This window comes from Athene noctua, chromosome 22 (assembly GCF_965140245.1).
Source record: "Athene noctua chromosome 22, bAthNoc1.hap1.1, whole genome shotgun sequence".
In the NCBI taxonomy this organism is placed as follows: Eukaryota; Metazoa; Chordata; class Aves; order Strigiformes; family Strigidae; genus Athene; species Athene noctua.
In genome coordinates this window covers 240,997-267,353 of record NC_134058.1, presented here as the reverse complement: position 1 = coordinate 267,353, position 26,357 = coordinate 240,997, and the positions used below count along the sequence as shown (strand labels likewise).

The window sequence follows — 26,357 nt, the reverse complement described above, 5'->3', positions numbered from 1 at the left end:
CATGCCCAGCTTTCCATAATTGGAGGTCGCAGACACGAAGCACGTTCTGATGTGTCTCAGCCATCAGTGAAAGATCAGCCTCACGCTGACCGCAGCATTAGGAATCCGAGTTTGCACTGCTCCTTTGATGCATCCCGAGCTCTGCAGGCCCATGTATTCCTTTTCCACACAAAGTTGGAGGGCAGAAGACAAGCAGAAGAGAAGAGAGAATATGACACATTTGCTAAACAGAATATTGCCCCTGGGACCAATAACCTTAGACAGAAATAGAAGATGTTGAAGGTGTAGCTGAGACTGGACAAGTACCTTAACATTAAACAGGAGAGGAAGTGGCAGCCTGTTAAAAAATCTGCAGTGCATCAAGAAAATTATGTGAAAACTACAACAAACTCGCCGTAAATTTAATAACACTTGGCTCTTTTATGTCTCAGGAGGGAAGAGTGAAATTCTGCACAATTATTCAGAGTATATATGCATGTACACGTCTCTGTTTATGGGTACATATCCTAGGAAACGCATCCTTAGAAATGTAGCTAAAATAAAAAGCTTTAGATTCTGATCAGACCTAGAAAACAAAGAGGACACAGATAACCGTGTTCAGGGAACACAGAGGGGCACTGCTCGCCAAGAAGCCATCACATTTGGTTCCAGTATTGGGTGTGCCATGAAATCCTGCAGCCAAGCGCATTAGTTTCATCACATTTTTGCATTAATCACATTCTTTCACAGACTTCACAGTTTGATTGCCTGATGTTTCCAAATTTCTCTGCCCTAAAGCAGATTTGTCAATGACTTAATCAAAGCGTTGTGCGTGGTGTTGCTGGTGAAGTGACAGTCTCACCCTCTTACCTGTTCTGTGTTGCAGTTCATCTAGTTTTATTCCCCTGGTCTTGGAAGCTGTGTGAGGCTTTTGTTGGTTTTGTTTTCTTGGTTGCCATTTTCCATAAGAACTTCACATTTCAGACAAGCTAGTGTTGATAGAGCCAGGCTGTGCCTGGAGGTCCAAGGCCAAATCCTGTACCTGCAGGGAGGTTTCTGCATCCAGTTTCAGAGCACTGGTGTCATTCAGAACTAGGAGGAGATGCTGGTACTAGTTCTGCCTTTGGGGAAAATGCCGCCTCCTGGTCGGAGGTTGGTGAGAGTGTCCAGTTCTTGACTCGCTGAGAACAAGCGCTGTTTGTTCAAGTCCTGCTCAGCCTGGGCCAGAGTCAGGTGTTAAAGCTTTTGACCTCTGTGTTGAAGGTTTTCTGTCAGAATCTCGGATAGCGGAGAGTCAGTGGTGTGGCAGCCAAAGGCTGGGAGCACGTTCTCTTGGCCATGTGTGCCTGGAGAACTACAAGTGATGTGGCAGATGGCTGGCAGGGAGAGAGGCATCAGTCTGAGAGTCCGAGCCAGATAAATATATCAAACTGGTTTTCCTGAAATGCAGAGAGACCCTGACTGGGATGAGCAGAGAGTTTGTTCTCGTTTCTTGCACCCGTAATTCACTCAGCCCCCTCTTCCTTCCCCGCTGCATCGTTCCACCATCAGTCCAGACTCAGCAAGAGTTCAGCAGCGTCCGGGACGGGCCCAGGCTCCTGGGCCCCGACCGCGTCTCTGGCTGCTGGGCGGTGGCTCCTCCTGCCCTGGTCTCATCCGAGTCCTCTGCGGGCCCAGAGCTGCTTGACTGGCCTCAGGGGTGGTTTCTCCTGATGTTGTGACTGTGCTTGTGCTGGTGGTTATGGATGAGGAAATAACCTTTTCCGGGTGGCCATACAGCTCCGAGAGCTTTATGGAAACACCGTTTCGTTCCAACCTAGCTGGGCTGCGAACTGATGAAGAGACTGAAGTTAACCCACCTGAACATCCATGGAAGGTAAATACTCGCTGCAGATGCTCTGAGGATTTGGGGTTTTTTCAACATCTTCAACTGGGTTGAGACTGTAAATAACGAGGTAATCAGCCTGTCTCCAGTTTTCAGGGCTTTGGATTTTCAGTTTTTGTCACCTGCCTTCACGCTGGGACATCCGTGACCTCCTGCTCGTCGTGCCTGGACTGTCACTGTTGGCTTGTCAGACCTTGGTCTGTCAGTCCTTGAGAGCGAGGCGGACAAGCCTGGAAGGGCTGGACACTCTGTTCATGACCTCCAGCAGGAGGATTCCTCCCTCCTTCCAGGCTGGGAGGTGGGCGCCGTGTCTTCCAGGTGTAAGCGTGGTCAGGGAGCACAGGGAGGGCTGTGAAGCCTCCACAGAAACGTCCCACTGCTGATGGAAGATCTGCAATAATGTGGCTGTCAGCAGCGTCCAAACTGGTTGTCTGAATCAAAAGGGTTGTCATGTGTGTTGCCTCTGTCTGAATGCAACCTTTCATGCAAAATGAATGGCGATAATACATTAAAATTCTGCCGGAATGTTGTCTGAGACACCTGTAAGTCATTTCAGGATGCCTGGTATGAAGAATGGGCCTCAATTTGGCATTGCTTTCAATTTTTCCCCCCTCTTGTGCCCCGTTACAGTCGTGCTTTGAGATTTCTCTGAACAGATTAGCAGATGTCCTTAGAGGCATCTGGTGGTAAAAGCAAAATGCAGTGGCAGAATCCAGCACAGCAGAATTCTGTATATAAACTCCATATGATCAGCAAATCGTGGGCCAGCTCATGTTGGGGGTTTCTCCAAATCATCCCCTTTTGGCTTTCTCATCCCTCAGCTGGCAAAGTATGAGTTACAAGCTCACAGCTGGTGCTACGTTGCAATCCTTGTTTCGGGTCCACTATAATTAAGAACTATCTTTCTTTCGGAAAAAAGCTTTTTTCATTCCTCTGCTGCTTGGAAACTGATTGCTCCTGCCCGTGCCGCCCGCCCGCAGCCACAGCTGGGGAAACTGGAGGTTTCACATGGCACCCGTCAGACTTAACACCTTGGGGCATTGGCAGCTCTTGCCTCTCCCCTGGAGTCACCAACTCTCTCTGTTCTGTGTAAATGAAACCATCAGGGCTCTTGGAGGTGACCTGAAACTGCATCCGTGTGTCGTCACAGCTGGAGAGGGCATCAAACGCTTGTAGCCCAGAACAAAGTTTAAATAGCAGTAATCAGCATTAATATGGTTTGAAGAATGGAGCTGTTGCATCTTTTTATCTCGACTTAAATTGTGTTCAGTAATCGTGTTGAAGGGTTTTTTTATCTTTAATCTTAAAAGATCAGTTGTACAAAAATGCTGCATGGGGTGATTTTTACTGTTCCCCGTCTGGTCTGTCAGAGCTACAAAGGGGCCCTCAGTGAAACAGAAGCTTCCCAGCTGAGTCCCAGCTGACCTCCACGTACAAAAGTAACTTAGATTCTTCAAGAGTTTGGGTTTAGTAATGCAGATGTCCGGTTGTGCTGTGATAGTACTCAGGTGTTGCTGTAAGTGGCTGGGTTTTCTCACTGAAAGGGAATACTGTAGTCGGTGCTAGGTAGGTTCTTACATCCCCCGGCCACTTGGACTTTGCATCCCCCCACCCACACCAGCTGTGCAGCCGCTATCAGCCGCCTGTTTGGTTTCTCACCGCGGCGCATCCCTCGACCCTGCACCTCACATGTGGGAACTGCACCTCTCCTCTCCCTCGAGGGGCTGTGGTGCCTTTACGTGCCCCCAGGAGCTTGTTCCCATGCCCCTGGGCGCCACTTCTCGGGAAACGTGGGTTTCCCTCGCGGGTGAGTTTTACCTACTGTAGAGAGTTCTGGTTTTTGCCAAAAGAACAAAACTAGCAACCGTTTTCCACCTGGTGCTTCGGGTGGTCCTTCAGCTCCGTCTGTCACGGTGAATATCCCAGTGCCTGCTGCTGGGTGTTGCTGGTAGTCCAGCGTGGACTGGGCTGCTGGCAGGGACAGAAATTAACTTGAGGAAAGTTAAGCCAAAGAGCTTCCCGTCCCCCTAAAGGCTGGATATTAAACCAGCTGCAGAGTTAATTGGAGAATTACAATTACAGAGCTGCCACGGGCCCACCAGCCTTTATTTCCTGCTCCCCCTTCGTGTGGCGTCTCCCTCTCGGCGGCAGGCCCGGTATACTCGGGCACCGACCAAGGCGGGGTCCCCTTCTCCTGGCAGCTCTGCCAGGACGTAAAAAAAAAAAAAAAAAAAGCAGTTGTGCGCGTGGCTGGGGGAAGCCGCTGGCCGCCCGCCGAGGGACCAGCCCGGGAGCGCCGGGGCGGCCTCGCGCGCCGCGCCCGGGAGGGTTTTTCACCCAAAATCAGATTTTTTTTGGCTCAAAACGCCCCGAAGGTCGCCGGGGGGGGCGGGGCCGCCCGGCGGGATCCACGTGACCGCCCGCGCGCCGCCGCGCCCGTTCCTTGGCCTCTGGCGCCACCTGGCGGCGCGCGGCGGGGCGGGGCCGGGGGGGGGTCCGCCCCCCCCGGGCCGGGCCGGGCCCTGCGCGCCCCCCGGCGGCCGCGGGCGGCGGGAGCCGGCGGGGCAGCGGCCCGGCCACAGCCGCCTCGGCCCGGTCGGCGCTGCCCGAGGCGGGAGCCCCGGGGCCGGGGGGCAGCAGAGCGGGCGCCGACCCTTGTGCGTGAGCGGCCTCGAAAGGGCCGTCGCGCCTGGGAGCGAAGATGGCAGCAGCTGCGGGTCGGAGTCCCAGCGGCTCGCTCCCGGCAGCCGCGGGAGGGTCTCACCCCGCGAGGCTCCTCGAGGGAGACTGAGCCGCGGCCGCCCCCGGACGGCCGCTCGCGCCCCCTCGCACCGCAGCGACCCTCGGGGAAGGGCCGGGGGTGAAAGGCCTGCGTGAGTCCTCCCAAAGGCGTTAAGATTCAGGAGGCGTCAGGAGGAAACGGCGACGTGCAAGGTGAACTTCCCCGGCGCGGGCTCAGGAAACCTTCAAACCAGCGACGGGGGGAAGCGGAGGGCTGGCGAATCAAAGCTGGATTGTGTGTGTGGGTGCCTGGGTACGGAGGGATCCATCTGATGGAAATCTCCTGCCACGTGAGAAATCGGAGCAAGGCCTCCACTTCTGTCAACACCAACGCGTTGAAAATTGAAGGGACAAGGCTGCCATTTCCAATTGACCATCACCATGGAAACAGCCTCCCAGTGTCAACATTTGGTGGAGGGGTCATAGGAAGCGGGGCGGGCTCTCGGCAGGGCAGGGGACAGAGGACCCGCTGGCGATAAGGTCAGCACTTGCAGGGCTCTTGAAGGCGTTTTGCTCGGGAGAGGCCGAGGGCAGGACCCTGACACGGGTTTGCAGCGAGCGGAGATCCAGCAGGAGGGAGAGGCAAACAGAAACCTGACCCTGCTTGTTCCACATATTCCAGCTCTGTCAGTCTCTCCAACTTAGCGTGTGGGAGATGACAGCATTGTTAGTCAAAAACAAAAGATGGGCCCTTGCCTGTCAAAATTGGGCAAAGAGCAGCACGTAGGGCACAGGGAAGGGCTTCATCGCGTAGCGTACATGTACGGGTAAGCTGTGCCGTACGCACGGGATACAGAACAAGCTTTGAAGCAGAAACAGGAACCGTAAAACGGACAAAGTGACAAAGAGGAATGTCAGAGCGTTCAGAAAGGGTGAAACGGTCAGATTTAAACGTGGGAAGGTATTTTAGGGACAAGTTTTGCGTAGAGTGGAGGAAACCACAGAGAGGGAAGTGGTCAGGCTTTGGCTGTGAGCGGTGTTGGCCGTACAGTGAAGGTGAGATGGCGAGGAGGCTCGAGGCGGTGGGGAGGAGGAAGGTGTCTGCAGAGCTGGTGACTAGAGGACAGAGCACCACCAGCAGCAGAAGAAGGCATGGTCAGGGTGCTGTAAGAAACCTGGACAATCATATTTTTCTGTGTGCGAGTTTCCTTTGGCTTCTGAGTTGCCTTTTTGCTGGTAATTCAGATCATTTTTCATTCCTTTGCTCATGATGGTCAAAGTCCTGACAGCACTAATGAATGGGGAACCGCTGGGCCAATATTGGAAGGTCATTTTTATTGTCTTTCATCAAAAGGGAAGAAAGAAGAAAGGTGTGAGCCCATGCTCACAGGGAGAGGTTGGAGGCATTTCTGCTAGGAGCAGCATTAGCACTCTGAATCAGGGACCTTCCTCCAGCCTCACTCCTCTTCTACACGCACCCAGGAAACACCAGGAGCTGTCCCCAGCGCTGCATGGAGGGTGTGTGGCCGGCAGCAGCCGTTAGTCCCTTCGTGGTACCACTGCAAAGTGTTGGAGCAGCTCACAGCTTCCATTTTAAATTATAAGGAAATGCAGGAGGAGTCTGAACAGAAATTGAGATTAAAGTACTTCCCAGAATTTCTGTCAAGCTTCAGTCTTTATCCTTTTTTTTTGTGTTCCTACATTATGACTATATTTAATCAGATGTGGTTCTACAGAGGTTTCACTTTTTGAACCACTAAGAAACAGGAAGAGTGTGTGTGTATGCTTTTTATTAACCTTCCTTTCATAATGCACTTTCTTCCCTATAGAAATCGCCGTTCCTGCTGATTCATTATGTGTCAGGAAGCCAAGCGTGACATGTTAAAAGCCATCTTGATAGTATTTGGTATTCAGTACTAACAACTCACCAGCTCACAGGAGTTTTTCTTTAAAAGGGGAGGGAGAAAATCTGCATATTGCATGTGCCAAGATAGTGGATAATTTGCATTAAGCAGCCAGACATTCTTTTTTTGCAATCTGTCACCCTTCACTGGCTTTTTATTTTATAACCTTCATAACATACGGGGAGCATAAGCACTAAAAAAAGTCTCACCACGTGGACAGAAGCTGGAGCCCTTTCGGATCAGCCGGAGCAAGGCTGGTGAAGGACCATTCCTCAGCAGCAGGAGATCCGCAGTGGGACTTTGTTATGCTGGAAGGACCTGAAAATAATAGGCGTGGTACTATAAGTATCCAGCTGAAAAGCTGTCCGTTATCCCTTGGCTTCCAGCTCACAGCTTGAGTCAGACTTAAGAACCATCATCAGGAATACATGAGCCACGAGACATGACTCACTCACCAGGGGCAGCCCCCGGGACGCGCCGCTCGTGACGGGATTCAGCAGCAGTAGGGAGCAAACTGCTGTGAAACGGACTTTCTGTAGCTGGCAGCACCTCTGTGAGCTCGCTTCTTAGCAAAACGTTTCTGAAGTAACCTGAAATAACTTAAAGTTTTTCAGTAATAACTACGGTTCAGTAACTTTATGTAGTGCAGCTGAAAGTATTCCAAATACGTTACTGCATTTTAATCTCACTGTCAGTGTATTTTTTGCAAAACTGCTATTTGAACATCGCTTATTAGGCAGAACATCACATGTGACAGACTACTGTACCTGGAATAATACAGTGAATGGGAGTGGAGGTACTGAAGTGGTAAGCGTATATAAACTTAAAACTTAGACATAATAACAGATTCTCAGTGTTAAGAGGAAATTCAAAATTGTGAACATACTAGAAAGCAAAATCTGTTGGGTACGATAACAATAAATGTGGTTGCAAGCAAGCATAGAGGGACTCATTACTAAACTAACCACAGCACTTTAAACAGTGATATGAGGAAGAATACTTCTAAACCTTATTTACAATATTTCTGCAAGTTATCCGGCCTGTCCAATAAAAATAGGAATTATGTAATATAAAACCAGACCAAGATGAGATGCTGTTAACCAAAGTAACACCAGTGGGTGATGAGGCAACAGGTGATTAAAAGAAGCAATAAAACTGCTGCACAGAGCAGATCCAGGAACTCGTCCACTGCCTGTGTGTCACAGACTAAATAAGGAGCACCGAAGAGAACAGGAGCTTCACGCGGTATCTTGCCTCTTGACAACAGTCATGAGCTGTCACAAATGTGCCCTCGTTTCCTTCTGATCTTCCCGCGTGAAACAGCTTACAGCTTGTCGCTCCAGTCTGCAGGTTCTTGTGGCTGTGCAGCGGCGCCAGCCCGGCGTGCTGCTGCCAGCATTCCACGACCTCACATCCAGGACCTTCGCCATGCAGGGACCTGTGTGTTTAGAGATTAAACCTACAACACTGAAGTCCTTGGGACTTTCAGCTTTGATTTGGTATATTCTGGTTAAGGGTTTTAGAATACAACATGCAAAGAACCTGCTTTGCTAGAGCACGACAGAGACACTCCTGAAAGAATCGCAGGCTCATAGAATGGTTTGGGACCTTGGAGACCGTCCAGTTCCAACCCCCTGCCCTGGGCAGGGGCACCTCCCGCTCCATGAGGTTGGCACGTCCCCCTTCCGCAGCCTGTCCAGGTCCCTCTGGATGGCACATCCTTCCCCTCCGGCGTGTCCCCGAACACACAGCTCAGCGGGGAACATGCTGAGGGTGCCTCCATGCCCCCGTCCGTGTCCCCGACGGCGACGTTACACGGCGCCGGTCCCAGCCCCCGAGGACGCCGCTCGTCACCGGCGGCTCCTGTCTGCCGAGGGCCTCCTCGCCTTGTCTGCCCGGTCGGGGGCCTGTAGCAGACCCCGCTGTAACGCTGTAACGTCTCCTGTCCCTGCCCTCCCTTTAATCCCGACTCATAAGCTCTCGCCCAGCTCCTCGCCCACCCCAGGCAGGGCTCGGTGCTCTCCAGCTGGTCGCTGACACAGGGTGACCCCCCCCACCCCCTGCCCCGTCCTTCCTGAAGAGCCCGTGTCCCCCCACCCCAGCCCTCTGGCCGCAGGAGCCGTCCCACCGCGTCTCCATGGTGCCAGTGAGGTCGCAGCCCTGCAGGCGTTCCCGTGTCTCCAGCTCCTTTTGATTCCCCACGCGACGTGCATTCGCCTGGAGAAGGAGAAGACAAGCAGCAGCTCTTCAGGCCTGGGCTGCCAGGCGTGGGACAGCTTGGGAATGATGTCCACACCAACCAGCACGTTCCAAAATCTGCAAGGGAGCTCTAGTGCACACAAAGGATAAATAATCTGCACATATAAATTGCTTAGAGAGATATTAAAGAAGACAGAAGATGCTTTGAGACAGTTTATTATGGAGAAATATTTTAGAAATGCTATTTCTGTTGTAAGTCAGGTTGAGCATATCACTGTTACGTGAAGTTCTGCGTCTAAAAACTTCTGAGGGAGCCTTTATTCAAATAATTTATGTGCATGCCGTTTAGCATTCTTATTTAAATAGCTAACAGGCCAGGAGAGTCCCCAAGAAAAGAGACCTTCAGTTTGCAACATGTTCTGCAATGTCACCCTCCTGTTCGTTTTCTCAAATTACTAAAAAATTGTCCAAGTCTGAGGAGGAGCTTGCACAGTGTCTGTTAGTGACTCCCAAAAAATGAGTCAGTCTCCACTGCTGCCAACCAGGATCTGACAATGAAGACCTGGCAAAAGGTTTGTATTTGCTGTTATACTGGCATATTTTTGGCTGCTGATTTTACTATAAAACTAACTAATTTTGTTGTCATATTAGACAGAAGACGATTCCAAAATGCTCCTTGGAATTGTGCTGGTTTTGCTTTCAGGTTTTTAATGAAGGTTGCATGCACTATTTAGATAGCCCTTACAATTTTTCAGCTTACTGAGTCACCATTAACAGCAACTTGAAACAGAGAAATGTATTCTGTTGAGTTTTTTTTTCCTCTGTATGTACCTAATCCAGGAATTGCATTTGGAAGCCTATGGATATCCGGGAGCAGAGAATAATAAAACAGTAACTGGTACTGTTGCTTTTTACAGGTCTCCTTCAGTTCTGACAGAAAGCACCAGGAATGAGTTTCTGCTGTTCTTCTCGGGTGGCTTTTGATGATTTCTGGCATGTTTTTGAAGTTCCTGACGGGAAGTTTTACTGTTCTCTTTGCAGTTCATGGCATTAAGTGGACATGCAGCAATGGGAACAGCAGTTCAGGGTTCTCGGTGGAACAGCTTGTGCAGCAGATCCTCGACAGTCACCAGACCAAACCGCAGCCTCGGACACACAACTGTCTCTGCACTGGTACCTTGGGTGAGTACCCTGGGGGGCGCGAGCCGTCGCAGCTTCACCCAGACCTGCAGCAGGGTTTGTCGTACTGACAGAAGCGCTGTATCGGGAAACACTGAGACACGGTGAATTCAGATGGCAGAAGTCTTGAGCATAAAAAGATGCAGCTGGAACTTCTGGAAAAAATGTCAATGCTTTGTAATGTGCAAGTTCTAATAAATGCTCTCTATATGTGACGTGCTCAAAAAAGCTACATGTTCAAATTTTGTTACTGAAGCATCAAAATTTGATGTTCTTCCAACTTCACCCTCTGAATTCCTTGCCCTGCAGCCCACTTTGCTGAAGAAAATGGGCTCCGGTGGTTAATTACCAGGTATTACTGGTATAAGACAGGTTTTGTTTAGGTATCATGACAATACAAGAGTTTTCTGTTGAAGAAGATGGCTTTGTTCTGAGTGAGACTACAACAGCAAGAAGCAGCATCCTTAGTATTAGCATTTTATAGAGAGAGTGGGAAGCTGAGTGATTCACTTTTCCCACTCATCTGCTTTATAGCCACCCCTTTCTAGTACTTTGGTCAAGTAAAATACATGACACGTTAATTAGTCTTTAGCAAAATTTATAAAGGAAAGCTGCCAGTGCTTCAAAGGGTTTATTTTTTTCTTCTTTTTCTGGGCAGCTGCATTATACAATCAAGGCTTAAGTAAGAACAATGACCTCTGAAATACCTGAGTTTGGATTAAAATTCAACCCTTAAGGCTCAGCATTTGATCCAGGCTTGCAGATCTGAACACGAATCCTTTTATTCTTCCCTTTGATGTTTTGTCTTGTGCTAAGTCTGCTGCATGCTTTTTAACACAACAGTATCGCTGTGTTTTGTAATGGCTTGCACGTTGACACACACACTCCCAGTTCCTTGCTGCCATCCGCACAGGCGGCAGCGTGAACGCCTCTCCCTTGTTCCTGTTCCTCTCTGTACCTGGGAGAATAGAGATTTAATATTGCGTTTAGTCTGAGAAGCGCTGTCCTGAACTACTTTAAGTGACCCGATTCAAATCTTGAGCACATAATAGAGAAGTTCCCCTTCAAGGGCAAGGAACAAAAGATTGAGGAAATTGCAGTGGCTACGTGGACGCTTTATGTTACCCAGAAGATGGCATTTGTAATTGTAGCCATCCGCTACGAGGGGGGGTTTCTTTCCCTCTTCAGTCATTATACGTTACCATAATTAATGTTCTTACCTCATTCTAGGGAAAATGAATCAATTAAGGACAGAAACATCAAAAATTGATGGGCTGGTTTTTAAACAATAAAAGCAGTCCCTGCCCCAGGGGTCGTGGCTGAGATGCCTTCTGGACAGAATTGTTCCCATCATCCCGGTGCTTTCCAGGCCCCCCCACGGGCCGGTGACACGGGGCAGGGCTCTTCCATGACCTCTGAGCGTCCCTCAGCCGCTCCGCGCTGACCCTGCGCTCTGCGCCGCCTCGGGGTACAGGACGTTTCTGTGCCAGCATGTGAACGGCTCAGGGCAAGGGAAACGCGTCGCCATCCTTGCGGAGGGAGAGCTTTCTCCGTGCCACCACCGCCCCGTAACGGTTCGATGGGCAGCTGCAGGAGACACGATGGTGACGAGATGAGGTGGTCAAGGCGGCGGGGTGACAGCAGGGACAGGAGCGTGAGGCGGCGTCTGTCACCCCCAGGTCGCCGGTCGGCTCCCACCCACCGTCACGCCGCGGGCAGAGCCCCCCTCGGCGTCAGGGGTGGACGGAGCAGGGCCGCGCGGCAGCAGCCCTCTGCCACAGCCGGCAGCAGCAGCCCTCGCTCTGCAGCCTTTAGCTGGGATGGTGCACGTTTAGGACTTGTCCCAGATGCCGGTTCCTCTCCTCCTGACGGGTTGTCTGATGGGGGCAGGGGGCGAGGGGAAGGGTGCAGGCGCCTGCTCAGAGGTTGCTGCCGTTGCACACAGCGGAACGGTGCGTTAGACAGAAAGGGATCTGTAAATCTGGCACTGGTGAGAAATTAATTTTATTTCCGAGGTCTCTTGCTCACTCTCTCTCACACGCACTCGCGCGGCAGCGGGGCTCCCCTTTGCTACAGCCGTAAGATACACAACCAGCATCGTCTTAATGTGGTGTTTACTGAGTAGCAACTGTTGTTGTTTTCTGGCGCAGGGGCAGGAAGCAGTGTGCATCACAAGTGTAACAGTGCCAAACACCGCATCATATCACCAAAGGTCGAACCAAGGACAGGTGGGTACAGCACTCATTCAGAGGTACAAAATAACGATGTCTCTGAAGGCAAGAACGAGCACAGTCATGGCAAGGCCTCCAGCCGAGAGAAGAGGAACGGCAAAGTGGCGAAACCAGTGTTGCTCCATCAAAACAGCACCGAGGTTTCTTCCACCAACCAGGTGGAGGTCCCTGACACGACCCAGAATTCTCCGGTGTCCATCAGCAGTGGGTTAAACAGCGACCCGGACATGGCGGACAGCCCGGCCGTCACCGGCGTCTCCAGTATGGCTGTGGCCTCAGTTATGGGAAGCTTGTCACAAAGTGCCACCGTGTTTATGTCAGAAGTCACCAGTGAAGCTGTGTATACCATGTCACCCACCTCCGGCCCAAATCAACACCTTCTGTCCTCAGATGCAGCTGCACAAGGACTGGTACTTGCTGTGAGTTCAGATGGACACAAATTTGCTTTTCCAACCACCGGCAGTTCAGAGAGCTTGTCGATGCTACCCAGCACGGTCTCCGAGGAACTTGTGCTCTCCACAACATTAGATGGAAATAGAAAAATTCCAGAAACCACCATGAATTTTGACCCAGACTGTTTTCTTAACAATCCCAAGCAAGGGCAGACTTATGGTGGAGGAGGTATGAAAAGTGACAGCATCAGTACCAACATAAGGCAGTCACCCACAACAGAACGTAGCTTCAACTTCAACACAACCCTCACAAAAGAAATTAAAACTGAGGACACATCTTTCGAACAACAGATGTCCAAAGAAGCATTTTCCTCCACTTCTGCATCCAACACTCTCACCCTCACTACCGGTTCAGGTTTGCTTCCATCTGGAGGAGGTCTGAGCCCAAGTACCACCCTGGAGCAGATGGACTTCAGTGCCATTGACTCCAACAAGGACTATTCTTCCAGTTTCAGTCAGACCGTCCAGAGCCCTCATGTTCATCAGACCCCTTCCCCCAGCTTCTTTCTGCAGGATGCCAGCAAACCTCTCCCCCTTGAGCAAACCACTCACAACAATTTGAATGACACAAGTGGCTCCTTTGTGAACACGTTAGGAATCCCCAGTGTGAAAACAGAGTCCTCGTCCCAAACCACTTCCAACTGTAACGGCACAGTGGAAACCAGAATAGAGTCCTCCTCTTCTCTCCAGCTCATGCAGTTCCAAGCAAACTTCCAGGCTATGACTGCAGAAGCTGAAGTTCCCATGGAGACCTCCCAGCAGGCAGAAGGGAACGAAAATCTACTTAAATCAGGGGATCTTCAAGCCTGCAGCACAGAACACTACTTGCAGCCTGAGGCCAATGGGAGTATCAGGAATGGGAACAATCTCCCTATTCTCCAAGGAAACATGGTACAAGGACTCTATCCCGTGGCCCATCCCAGCTTAAATAACTCCTCCAACATGGAGCTTAACTTGGACCACTTTGACATCTCCTTCAGCAACCAGTTTTCTGATCTAATTAATGATTTCATATCGGTAGAAGGTGGGAGCAATGCTCTCTATGGACACCAGCTGGTGTCAGGAGACAGTGCCGGACTGTCTCAGCCTGAAGACAGTAACAGAGCAACCTACAACCAGGCTGAAATGTGCATCCCGTGCTGCAGTCCGCAGCAAACCAACATGCAGCTCAGCAGCACAGAGAACGGAGCCAGCACCATGGCGTACATGCATGTGGCTGAGGTGGTCTCAGCAGCCGCGGCACAAGGCACTTTGGGGTTGCTACAGCAGAGTGGGCGCTTGTTCATGGTGACAGATTATTCACCAGAATGGTCTTACCCTGAGGTAAGTCTAGGGCTTTTACTCATTAACGTTTACTGCCTTATCTTTCACTGCTTTGTTAATAAAGGCTCCCAAGAACTGTTTTGTTAAAGCTTTGACAAGGCTTTTAAAATATTTCTCTTAGAAGTCAGAGCATCCAGGGCCATTTGCATGTCTGAGTGTACTTTTAATTAAGCACTTCATTATCCTGACAGGGCCCTTTCTTCACTTGGGAAGCATCTGAACAGAAATGTTTTGTTGCACTGAAAGCAAAGTATTTCCCACATGATGGTTTCATGGTGCTGCCTCACTACGTTAGACCAATAGAGTTTGCAAACTGGAGCTGATCTTTGAATACGGCTTGATGTTCTTTGTAGAATAATCCCTGACCTTCACAGCCTTCATGAGTTCGGCCTTCACCTCCATCCATCCCCCAGACTATTCAAAATCAGTCGCATGCACCACAAGTTAAAAACGTCAGCAGCGTGTGAAGGAATGCTGGAGGGCAGAGGCTGGTTTGAGCCAGTAAGGGAGAGGCAGGTTGTTTTGAATTAAAAAACCGGTCCTTGTGTTTTTGTAAGCCCAGCCTTGGAGCGCTGTTGTGTCTGTTACCTTACGGAGGTGTGTAATCACTGCTCAGATCCGATTATCAGGCCTGTGATGCCACCCCAGTAAGTGTGCGTCTGACACCACTGGACGGCCAGTTTGCTCGTGGCGAGGCAGCAGGAATGTGCGGCGGTAAGATGAGGTGGCTTAGCCTTCGGCTGAATGACCCTGCGGTGTTGGAGGAGCCGGCGGTGAGCTGGCGTTCAGTGGCTCTAAGAGTTCTCGTGCTCTGCAGTAGGGGACTCGGTGTGAAACACGGGCGTTCGCTCTGTGGACGGGAAGGACCTGAGGCTGCCAGCGTGCGGAAGCGGCCGGCGGGCGCTGATGGAAAGCCTCCGTCGGGAGTTTCTGCCCGCCGTTTGGTCACTCTCTCGCCAAGCAGGTCCATTGTGGCCAGCGGGGTGGCAGCGCCGGCGCGGGCGGGTGGGCAGCTGGAGGTGTCCTGCCCCTGGCCGCCGCCTCACCCAGCCCTGGGCAGGAGGGGCCCAGGGCCCTCACTCCGCCGGCTGCCGAATCCTGAGGCGTCGCCAGGCGCCGAGGCGGTCACTGCTCCTCTGCCGCTCGCCACCAGCTCAGGTTCACCGTCTCTTGGCCTTGGTGGAAAACCGGCTCTGATCGTGCCAGTTTGCTCCTCGGGAGGAGAAAGCCAGGCGCAGTGTCAGCGCTGCGGTCGCTGCTGGCGTCACCGAGCCGGCTGGCCGGCAGCAGGACGGCAGCGGTGGCCGGAGCCGCTGAACCCCCGGGCCTGTAGAAGGTCCCAGCACCCCTCGCCAGCAGCACACCTCCAGCCTTTCCAGCGCAAATCGTTCTTTTTTGCCGCTGCCGTGGAAACCTTTTTTTCCTGTTTAATCATTGCTCCCCTAACGGACTGTTCCGCTCCTGCCGGCAGAGCCGTCGCTCCCCGCCGCCCGGGGCCGTGCCGGAGCCTCGGGGCCCCTCTGCCGGCGCCGCGGCCGCGCGGCTCTCGCCTCCCCTCGCCGCCAGCTGCTGCGGCGGCGGCCCGGGGGCTCCGGAGGGGCCGTCGCGGGGAGCCCCACCCCAGCTCCCGGGCGGCGGCGGTCCCCCCGCGGCCCTGCGCTGACCCGGCTCCGCGCTCCCTCCGGCGGCCGCCCGGGGGCAGCACGGCCGCGGGGAAGGGGCCGGGAGCGGCGGGCCGGGGCCGGCGGGGGGCGGCAGCGTGGCGGCGGCGGGGCCCGGCCGGAGCAGGCCCCCCGCCCGGTGCCGCCGCTCCCGCGGGCCCGAGCCTGAGGGCAGCCGGTGCCTCCCCGGGAGCGGCGGGCGCCGGAGGCCGCCCGGGGCCGGGCAGAGCCCCGGGGGGAGGTTTGGGGCGGGTTCGGCCCCGGGAGCTCCGCAAACACGGCCCCGTGCGGAGCCGCCCCGCGCCGCCGTGCCCGCGTTAACCCGGCTGCGGGTGCAGCGGAGCGCTTCCCCCGCCGCGGCCCCTCGTCCCCTCCGGCCCCCGCGCAGGGCCGGGCGGCCACGGCGGGCCCAGCGCGCGCTGCCCGCGGCCGGGGGCACCCGTCGGTGTCCGGGAGCTGAGCCCGGAGCCTGAGGAACGGTGGTGGGCCGGGGCGGGGATGGGGCGCCGGGAGCTGCCGGCGCTGGGGAGGCACCGGAGAAGGGCGGGCGGGGAGCAGGGCGAGCGAGAGGCAGGAGATGGTGGAATATCGGCACTGCTCTGTGCGGACTGGGCCGCCCGCGCTGGCCGGCGCCACGGGTCCGTGTTAGCCTGGCGCTTCCGCCAGCCCTCGCCACGCTCTGACATTCCGCCGTCTCATGGTCCGCGCCGGGAATGGCATCCTCTGAAATGCTTTTTTTTCTTTCCCCCTCTTTTCCTCACAGGGAGGAGTTAAAGTCCTCATTACTGGTCCATGGCAGGAAGCCAGCAATAATTACAGCTGTCTGTTTGATCAGATCTCAGTGCCTGCATCTTTAATTCAGCCAGGGGTACTGCGCTGCTACTGCCCAGGTAAGGAACGCAGAACACCTCCCCTAGAGCTGGTGGTTTCACATGAATTCTTGTGTCCTGTGTATGTCTTGACTAAACTCAGGGACCCATTGTGAAAGGCAGTGCATAGACATTGAGAAGCTTTTGCTTTTTCTTTGACCTGTTTAGTGTGAGAACAGCAATTTGAGATCCTGATACATCACAACAGTTCACAACCAGTATTATTTAGAAGCTCTGAATTAGCTTTCAGATAATTATTTGATAGATTTGATTTCATAGAATCCCAGACTGGTTTGGGTTGGGAGGGACCTTAAAGCCCATCCAGTGCCACCCCTGCCCCGGGCAGGGCCACCTTCCACCAGCCCAGGTTGCCCAAAGCCCCGTCCAGCCTGGCCTTGAGCCCTTCCAGGGAGGGGGCAGCCCCAGCTCCTCTGGGCAGCCTGTGCCAGGGCCTCACCCCCCTCACAGGGGAGAATTTCTTCCTTACGTCTAATCTAAATCTCCCCTCTGTCAGTTTAAAACCTTTTTAATTATTTAAAATAATTCTAAGCATCTCTTTAGTTTTGAAATAGCAGATTAAAGAGCAGCTGTTACCCAGGAGTGCACTCACTGCTCTGTGGAGTCTTAATTTGCCTGTATTCTGCACTTTGTCCGTGGTACTTAGAGGATGACAACCCCTCCAGCCTTCCTTTTCAGTAGTGCTGGCCCTCAGTAGATGGCTTTAGGTGCATGCAGAATAATTTGGCTTCATTGTTCGGCCCCGGCTTCCCATTGGAAGTGCAGTGAGGCTGGTTCATCTTTAGAAAAACCTGTGATTCTGCCTCCTGCCAAAACAACAGCCCATTAGATGACCCTTAAGCCTACAACCTTCGTGTTTGAAAATACAGATTGGTGTTTTGGACTCTTCAGTCATCTAGTCACAAAAATATTGTCAGATGCCCCCTCTCCTGACAGCATCTGCTCTCAGCCCGCCGCATAGCCCACGGGGAGATCAGTGGGGTAATACCAAGCTCTGCGTTTCTGTGGGGAGGTCTCTGTCTTACCACATGTGCTTTCCTTTTAGCTCATGACACTGGGCTCGTGACTTTGCAAGTTGCCTTCAACAATCAGATCATCTCCAATTCTGTCGTGTTTGAATATAAAGCCAGAGCTCTGCCAACCCTGCCTTCCTCCCAGCATGACTGGCTGTCCTTGGACGGTAAGAACATGCGATATTCTTTAACGAAGGGTGGCAAGTGGCAGGTCTGTGAAGGAAAGGAGCAGCTCCTCTGTGGTGGGGTGATGCAGAGGGGCAGGTTTGTGCTGGGGGGAAGGTCTGTTGCACAATTAATCAAAGACCACTTGCTGAAGTTTCTTAATTGTTCCTTTGGTGTGAACAAAATGTGGTTGCATTTGATGGGAAGGAGACAAAGGGGTGTTCTCTTTGTCTGAATAGAAAACTGATTGTTTCCCAAAACAGGGACTGCCCAGACCCTAGCAGGAGAGGAGCGTTGACACTGCAGTTGTCCTCCCTTAGAACCCTGAAACTTGAGCTTATCTAGAAAAATGTTTATTTACATAAGCAGAAAGTGGGAAGATGGTGAGACAATTTAAGGAATGGGGGGACTTTAGCCAGCCACTGCTACTGTGTCCACATCCCACCTCGTTACCTAGGAGTTAGCAAATGGGGCAGAGGCAGATGCTGTCAAACACCTGAGAGTCTCAGTGCCAGAGCAGTCTGTGCTGATGGCCAGCCAGGCGTGCTCTGCCACCTCACAGCCACAGTCAGCCTCTTCAGACTGGTAGGAGCATCCCTCGTGCCTTGCTAGCATGGGATATACGTTGGGAGCCTTCATTTCTCTTCCTGTGATGACTAGAGAGGTGCAGCTTCCAGCTCAGACCAAGGAGGTGCAGGGAAATGGCTGGGAAAGGACCGGTAGCACTGCCTTCATCTTTCTTCATCAGAGAGAGCCAGCTGCTGCGGCACTGCATTTTGTGCAATCTGAGCAAAGTCCCAACGCTCCTTCTTGGTCACCCATTTGCTGAGTGTCTGTTTTCTCTGCTAAATACAGGAGACAAACATGGTAAGGTCAGATCCTTAGTCTTCAGAGATTTCATAGCTGAGAAACTAATGCTAATGTTACAAAGTGTTACACAAAAGAAGTCACAGAAGTAGTTGTTTGCACAAGGCCATACTGAAGGGAAGAGAAATAATGAGGTAAGACACTGATGCAGTTTGTTCCTCAGTCAATTAACCTCATCCTATTCTGTCAGCTGCAAACATGGTAACTGTAATACAATATGTGCCTTGGGAAATCTGCCACGGATATTACTTTTGATACCAGTTTAATGCCTTTAAAATATTGCTGTCATTACAGAGATTTGAATCATATGCTACTGTGTTGTTATTTTATATCTTTGATGGACATGGCAAATAGAACTGTTTTACTGTAACGGGAGAAATACCGAACAGTTTCGAGCTTAATTCAGGCCAAGGTTTTTGGTGGGCTCCCTCATTCTGACTGGGAAGCCTTGACAGAAAAAGCTTTTTTCATTAAAGCATTCATTAGAAGCTTTCTCCATACCAGTAGCAGGCGTGAGCCAAGCCTGAGCACCCCGACACTGCTGGTGGGAGCATCCACAGTCCGTCTGTGCACCATGAGCACCAGGGGCAGGTGAGGAGGAGCCATTTCTAGCTGGATTCTGGCAGAGTGCTGCATGTACGTGTGCAGAGTCTGAGCTGATGCTTTTGGAGACGGTTGGGGGGAAAGAATAAGATACCATTTCCTTCAAAGTAGCATCAGGCGTGGTTTCAGTGGCACAGTGCCGGTATCTTCAGCTGTTCAAGGTTATCCATTCGTATTAGCAGCAGACTGACGCATCCTCCCCTGGCTCTCCCCCTCCCTGTAACGTCACCGAACACTGACGTTCAGTTTGTCTCTGCTTTCTGACCTGTAGCTGCTGTGTTTCCCGTGCCCCATGCAAGAGGGACATTTCAGGGAGGCTGGGGCAGCACTGCTCCCGACGTTGGAGCGGCACAGAGTCAGGTCACTGTGGTTATCGCAGGAGTAAAGAGAGGTTGTGACTTGGCTGCAGAGGCATACCTGCAAACAAACGGAAATAGCTCTTAAAGAGCAAGTGCACATAGTCTTGTGCTCAGCATCAGAACTGAGCTTGCTTGACTCCTGCGTATTGGGAGAGTCTCCAGGTGGTGTTCATCTCCTGATGCGGTGGCAGTTGCATGTGAAGTGCAGCCGACACTGGTGCGATGGAGACCGATCCGCGGCTGTTACCAGTCTCTCGGTGTGGCGTGCAAAGTGGGCAGGTTTTAAAACCCTTGTTAGACAATTCCCTCGGTGCTGGTGAATCTGGAGGAGCTGCAGAAGGTGGCTGTGAGTGTGTCTCTGGTGTTCCTGCAGTTTGCTGGGAGCTCCCAGTTAGCGGGCAAGTTCTCAATTAGAGATTGCTATGATGTGGTGGTGGTGGAAGGGAGGGGGACTGCAGCACTGAACAAACTAGAGCATTGCTAGCAGGGAGGGAAAAAAAAAGTAAAAGGACCGCTGCATTGCAGAGGCCCTTCAGGGAAAAAGACTGAATAATTATACTAACCATGACTTATCAGAAGGCTCTGCCTTGATGCAGAGCGCTCCAAAGGGAGCAAATTACACTTTAAAGGACCAGCAGCATCTTTCCATTTATTCTTAGAGAGCAAATGTTAGCTTAGCTAGTTAAGGTATAAGCTAATGTGGAGTTGATTCTGTCAATAGAATAAATACACAAATCCCTGTCTCCTCTGTTTACTTTAATTGCCCAGCTTCAAATCCTTGCCCTTCTGCCTGTTATGTTGTCTTGAGGGATGGTTTTGGAGGAATATCTGTAGTCCCAAAATATTGACTAGAATTTTTTAATTCCTGTTAATGAACTCGGTGGAACGGTTTGAGTTCCTTTGCATGACACTGTTAAAACACAGTTAAGGATTCCAGCTAGTATGACCGCTGCAAGAGAGGCAGGGTTAACAGACAGCCATACCCCAGGGACAGCGTAGTAAAAGGATAAGCAATTTCCATCTTGCACAAGTTTAGAGAAATAATTGTCTTCCACAAATCTCTTTAAAAGAAAGACAAAGACATCCTATATGTGAACTGTATATTTCCAGTTACATTAAGACAAAAATTAATCTACTTTCTTTGTTCAGTTCTACAGATACCTGAAAACCTTTAGCCTCCGTTCCTGTCTTATGGAGGCAAGTCTTTAGCTGCCTAAGCGTGCCCAGCTCGCAGCGTAGTGGCTCAGTTTCTCTGCAAGCTCCTCTTGAGAATTTATTGTCCAGTTACAGGGCTTGCGCAGTCGTTGTATGCCTTTGCAGCAATAGGCTGTGCTGCACGGGCGGTGGCACGGCTCCAGACGTAAAAGGGCAGACAGTACCAGCTCGCTCATGGAAGGATGTGGTGTCAACAGAGCCAGTAAATGCAATAGATGTGTACGTGAAATTGAAATTGCTGCTCTTGGGTATGGATGGCTCCCAGATTAGGCTAAGATAGGCACACTGGGAATCACACCTCTGTAGAAGTTTCCAGATTTCAACAAAGGTGGGTTAGCAAGGAAGCTTCTGAAACTAAGCGGGGCAAAGCTGAAGTTGCAGGGTGACCAGCAGGAAGAGGCGAGCACAAACTCTTTCCCGCTGGGCAGGTCTCGGGCAGGCGCGGGGCAGAGGCACTGCCGGCTGCGGGACGTCGCCGCCCCCCAGACTGTCACACCGCCGAGGGCAGCGGGCGAGGGGCTAGCATGATTCCTTCTTAGAAGCGCTTACGGAAACCTCTGGTTTCAGTTTTTTTAAAGGCAGGTAATTCCTAGGATTATTCAGGGAACATCTAACCAGTGCCTGCAGGGCTCGAGGTCTGGGAGGAATACGATGAACGGGAGGGCATTTTGAGTGAAAAGATGGGAATTGTGTTTCCCACAGAAAAACTTTCCATTAAAGAATTTTCTGGGTTTTCGTAACTGCTACTCTTGGAAGTGGTGAGCTTGGGACAAGGATAAACCCCCACCTGTTTGAGCACAGAGCAAGTATTGGCCACTGGGATCAGGGAGCAGTCCTGCAAACCCTGAGGAAGGGCTTGAGACCATCTCCCTCCGTGCCTCCTGTTTCTAGGGCTGTGTCGGGCCAGACGAAGCACTGTGCAGAGCAGGCTAGGTGGCCACCCCCTGAAGGGCTGCTGCCCTCTCCTTTCCTTCCCTTGTCCGTGCTGCGCTATAGCGCACCTTTTTCTGAGCTGTATGCAGCCACACTGCTTTTAGCTGAGTTTTCCTTATGGTACCCCACAGATGAGTTGGACCTTTTACAAAAGGACAGTGGACACCAGCTGCTGATGTTCTTGCATTTTTTTTCCTAGCTAATTAGAACAGTGGTGTTTGTTCTTTTCAAAGAAAGCCTTTCTTCTTCTCATGAAGCACTCCCATGTGATCCCGACCTGCTCTGATAAACTTGGCAGTCTCTTCTTTTTTCTCTATAAAACTAGCAGTTTTCAGAAGCCATCACGTGCTCACTTGACCTCACTTTTCATTCACTGTCTATAGAGAGGTTCTCCTAGGAAAGAAAACCAAAAAGAAGAACAAAAAGCAAACGAGACCCCTTCTGAACTGAAGGACAGAGATCTCCTAGTGACAGATGTGTAACAAATTAGAAAGGCTTTTTAGTACAGATTTCCAGTGGAAAGCACGTATGTTTGCCCTCCACTGAAGCCCTTACTGCTTTCCGAATGTCCGTAGAGATGATGCTTCCCTGGCACGGGACATGACCAGAAATTCCAGGGAGAATGGTGTGAGTGCTCCTTGGCACTACGCTTGCGCCTCTGCAGGGAGGAGGCTGGGAGCAGTGAGTGCTGCCGCAGGGAGCCCGAACGGAACTTAAAACCACAGAAACCGATGAGTCCAGTGTGCGATGGGATGGGCAAGGGTGTGACTGGTACTGAGTGTCAGAGGGTGCCACAGGCGGCCTTCCAGCTGGCGTCGGAGTCTCAGTGTAAGATTTGGCTCTTTCCCAGCTGGAAAACATAAAAAAGACTGTGGGGGTTTGGTGGCCCGCTGGTGTTAGCATGCCGTGGCCATACCTGTGGCACCCAGACTGCTGTGCTGGCACGCAGGAGGTGGATGGGGTCACGGGTCTTCGCGTGACCCGCATCACCTCGCAGCTTGGGGGGTGCGATTCCTGTGCGGGGTGGGGGATGTTCATCACCAGAATACACAGAGGGCGTCTGTGTGCCGGGGCCAGACGTGGCGAGGTGCAGACAGCACAGTCTTGTAGGAGAGGGGTGTTCAGCCTCAGCGTGGTCCCTAGAAACGTTTTTGCGCAGCTGTAAGAGACTCACGGTAGGAAAAAGTCCATAAAGAGCAGCACCGCTGATGGTCCTCTCTCCATCTGAGGAGACATGACGGTGTGTTTAACTTTACATCTTGGATTTTACCACAAGAGATTATATATTTGGGTCCTCTTCAGGAGAATAGGGCCGTGGTGCAGCTCACAGGCACACGTGAGCGTTGGTCCTTACAGCTTCAAATGTTTGGTCACCCTCCTCTCGTCGTTACTGACCCTAGTCCGTGTGGAGGCTTTCTCAGTGCTGTTTATATTCCTCCTGAGATTAGTTCGGTGGTTGTTTTTTTCCCTTCACACTGGGTCGTTAGGGGCAGGCTGCTCTGCTACCCGTATTTCAGGAATCCCGTCCTCTGTGGCTCTGGGTGCATTTCCCAGATTATCTCTTGCTGTTTTGGCCGTAACGCGGTTGATCTGAGGTGAGGAGCGTTTCATTTTCTGTTCTGGACGTTGTCTTTTAAGCCACCCTGACTTGACAGGCAGACACCTGGCAAGCCTGTGTTGATTCTCAGACTAAACATGCTGCAGGGTTTAGGTGAGGCAGCAGTTCCTGTCTGGATCAGGTAACCGCGGAGACACACTCTGGGATTTTATGCCGGGTTTTGACGCTCTGCAGATTCACCTCGTTGGGGCAATTCGTAGCAGTGTAATTGTTTTGTGCGTGAGAGCCTGGTGGCTTGAAGGCGACGCAGGTGTCTCAGGTCCCGGCCCTGCGCGGCGCCGGAGCGCGGCCGGGGGGGGACCGGGGGGTCCGGGGGGGACCGGGGGCTCCGGGCGCGGGGGGGGGCCGGGCCCCGCCGGGCACGAGGCGCCGCGGCCGGCGCGCGCGGTGAGTTCGGCGGCGGCCGCCAATGGGGGCCGGTGACGTCACGGGGCGGGGCGGTCCCGGCGGCCGCCGGCGCGGCGCGGAGCGGGGCAGGGCCGGGCCGCGCCGCCACAGACAATGGGAGGCGGCGGCCGCAGCCGCCCCCCGCCGCCCGCCGGCCGGCGCTGAGCGCGGGCGGGAGCCGAGCCGAGCCGTCGGACCGCGCCGGCAGCCCGCCATGGCGGCGGCGGGGGGCCCCGGCGGGGGCTGAGGGCGGCGGCGGCGCCACCCAGCGCTCCCGCTCCCCGCCAGAGCGCCCGGCGGCGGGGGGGGAGCGCGGCTCGGCGCTGCCCCGGCCCGGCGGAGGGCCGCTGCCCGGTGGCGCCGGGGCGGGGACCGGCGCCTCCGGTACCTGCGGGGGCGAGAGGGGGTCGGGCGCGGCTATGGTCCCTCGGGCGCGCCCGGGGTAACCGGGGCCGGCGGCTCCCAGCGCCACCGCCCGGGACGCTGCGGTCGGCCGCCCGCTCCCGCGGTCCTTGTCGCGGGCTCGTCCGCAGGCTCCGGGGCGGGGCGGGCGGCGGCCGCGGGGCCGTCCCGGAGCCGTGCGGGGCTCTGAGGCGGCGTTGGCCGCGGCGCGGGGGAGCTGCGGCCCATCTCCGCCCCATGCCGCGCCGCGCTGCCCGGCGGCCCCGCAGCCAGCCGCCGGCCCCAGCCCCCCGGCCGTAGCGCTCGGCCCCGCCATGCCCCCGGCCGCGGGGCAGCGCCCGCCGTCGCCTCCCGCCGCAGGACTCTCCCGGGGCCGCACCGCGCCGGCGAGCGCCAGCCCCTGCGCCGGGGGCGCGGGCAGGGCAGAGCCGAGCCCCCCGCCGGCGCTGCGGTAGGACGGCGGAGCTCGGCCCGGCTGCGGGGATGCGACAGGCGACGGCCGGGTCTGCGGGGCAGCCTGCTCGGTCCGGCCCTGCCGCGGGCTCCGCGCCCCATGCTGGCGGCAGCCCCCGCTGATGCCCTTGTCGCCTCCCGGGTCGGCCCTCCGGAGCCGGGTGTCGCCCGTCCCTTCGCCTGGCGGCAGGTAGAGGCACCGCAGGGGGCCCGGGACCCCCGCCCTCCGCAGGTGGATGTGACAAAACGCCGCTTCCAGTGAGTATCGCAGGGTGACGCGTCGCGGTGCGTGTTTGGGTTTCAGCGTGCATGCGGGAGCGCCCCTCACCCTGGTGTCGCGACACCCGACCCAGCGCCCTTTGGCGCTCGCCGCCCGGTGCCCCGGCCGTGGAACGCGGTCGCGCCTCCATCTCCGGGGGCCGTGCGCCGGTGCCGCTCGGGGCTGGGGCAGCGCTGACGGCAGCGAGGCCTCCGGCCGAGGGTCCCGTTCCGGGCGCCGTGCCCGCGGGGGGCATAGCCCAGACCTTGGCGGGGGAGCGCAGGGCGCCTGCTCGGCGGCAGGTTACTGCAGAACTTGGTTTGGAGGGCGCCTGGTCAGAAAGAGCAGGACGAGGAAGGGGGATTGGGAAGACGGTGTAGGCCACTCCCAGTTTGGAGATGGGGTGAACGTGACTGGTGTCCGACTCTGAAAGCTTGCGGTGAAGGAGATCTCGGTCTCTTGCTGACCTATTCTAGTGTTTCACAGTTTTGTAGCTTGCAGCGGTTCCCATTTATTTAATTTTACAGCAAATAAAGACCATTCTGCATCGTTCTGCTCGTCAGTCTGGAGCTGTCCGGTTCAATGCTTTGTTTCTTGCATTTGCAGTTTTTATGAGGAAACTTGGGTCAGAATTTTTACTGTACTTGCAGTACCATAACACAGATACTGCAAGGTGCCCCACGAGGTGCTCTTTCCCTGTTTCTAGCTCCTGTAGCCTGTAACCCTGGGAGGAGGGGGTCTCCCAGGTGAGCAGCAGCACAGCCTGTCCTCTAGGCTCTTGCTCTTTGCATACACCCAGAAGCACAACGTCTTTCAGCGTTGGCACCTGTGGGAAAGCACAGCTGATTTCTGACCTGAGATGCAAAGAGGTTGACCTTAGGCAGCCAACTGTTTTCATACAGATTACTAATCAGCACAAGAAGTGACATCTTTAGCAGTCTCCCCTACCTATAAAATGCACCAGGTCCACATGACGTCTCTAAAACCTTCCCTGTTTGCCGAAGTAGCCGTTCCTGGATAGCGTGGAAGTCTCGCCATCCCTAAGCTCTGGGAAAGAGAAGCCTGAAAAAAGAAAGGCAACAAGTGCTTTATTGCCGTTGGTATAGGGAGTGCACTTGGGGAAAAAGTCAGCCTGAGCCACCTCCCTTCTCTTCTTCTCTAGTAATGGCATAAAGACAGGCAGGGGCAAGTACTGTCTTCTGAGGGAGCACAGGCTGCTGGTAAGGACAGAGTAGTCCCAGACGACGTGGGGGCAACAGCTCAAGTCTACAGCATTGGCAGAACTGTGGAGAAAGCGTTGCTGGTGAGAAGTCTTGCCATGGTAGGTAGATTAGTGGCTTAAAATCAGCAACAATGCCTGCATGTGCAGTTCTGGATTACTTCATCGCTCCCGCTTATGCGCAGCAGCATTTATTTCTTCTGTGAAAGCACAGACCTTCTTCAGCTGTCACTTAGGCTCAGAGTGTAAATACAGGGTCTTCCTCATCTCGGGCCTCAGTAGCTGTGGCACTTCCCACTAATGAAAAGGCCTGGAAGTGACCTGCTTCACTAGCACAGATTTGCATTTGGTTTAGAATATTAAGTAAAAATAGTAAGTGCTTTCATTTGCTGGTAGAGACCATGACCTGTAATAGCTTTCTGCTAAACAGAGCTTTTTGTGAG

At 53.5% G+C, this 26,357-nt stretch overlaps 1 protein-coding gene across 7 annotated transcripts in view; it reads left to right on the top strand.

Moving 5' to 3' along the window:
• CAMTA1 (calmodulin binding transcription activator 1) overlaps positions 1 to 26,357 on the top strand; it is a 293,026-nt gene that overhangs the window by 233,987 nt on the left and 32,682 nt on the right. For 6 of the 7 annotated variants that reach the window (XM_074924718.1, XM_074924719.1, XM_074924715.1 and 3 more), the window contains 4 exons: positions 9,730 to 9,870; positions 12,018 to 13,873; positions 16,298 to 16,424; positions 17,467 to 17,601. In XM_074924718.1, coding sequence (XP_074780819.1) covers positions 9,730 to 9,870; positions 12,018 to 13,873; positions 16,298 to 16,424; positions 17,467 to 17,601 — 2,259 coding nt within the window. Of the gene's footprint in view, positions 1 to 9,729; positions 9,871 to 12,017; positions 13,874 to 16,297; positions 16,425 to 17,466; positions 17,602 to 23,881; positions 24,695 to 26,357 lie in introns of those variants that run through there. The other variant, XM_074924721.1, reaches the window with a different exon arrangement.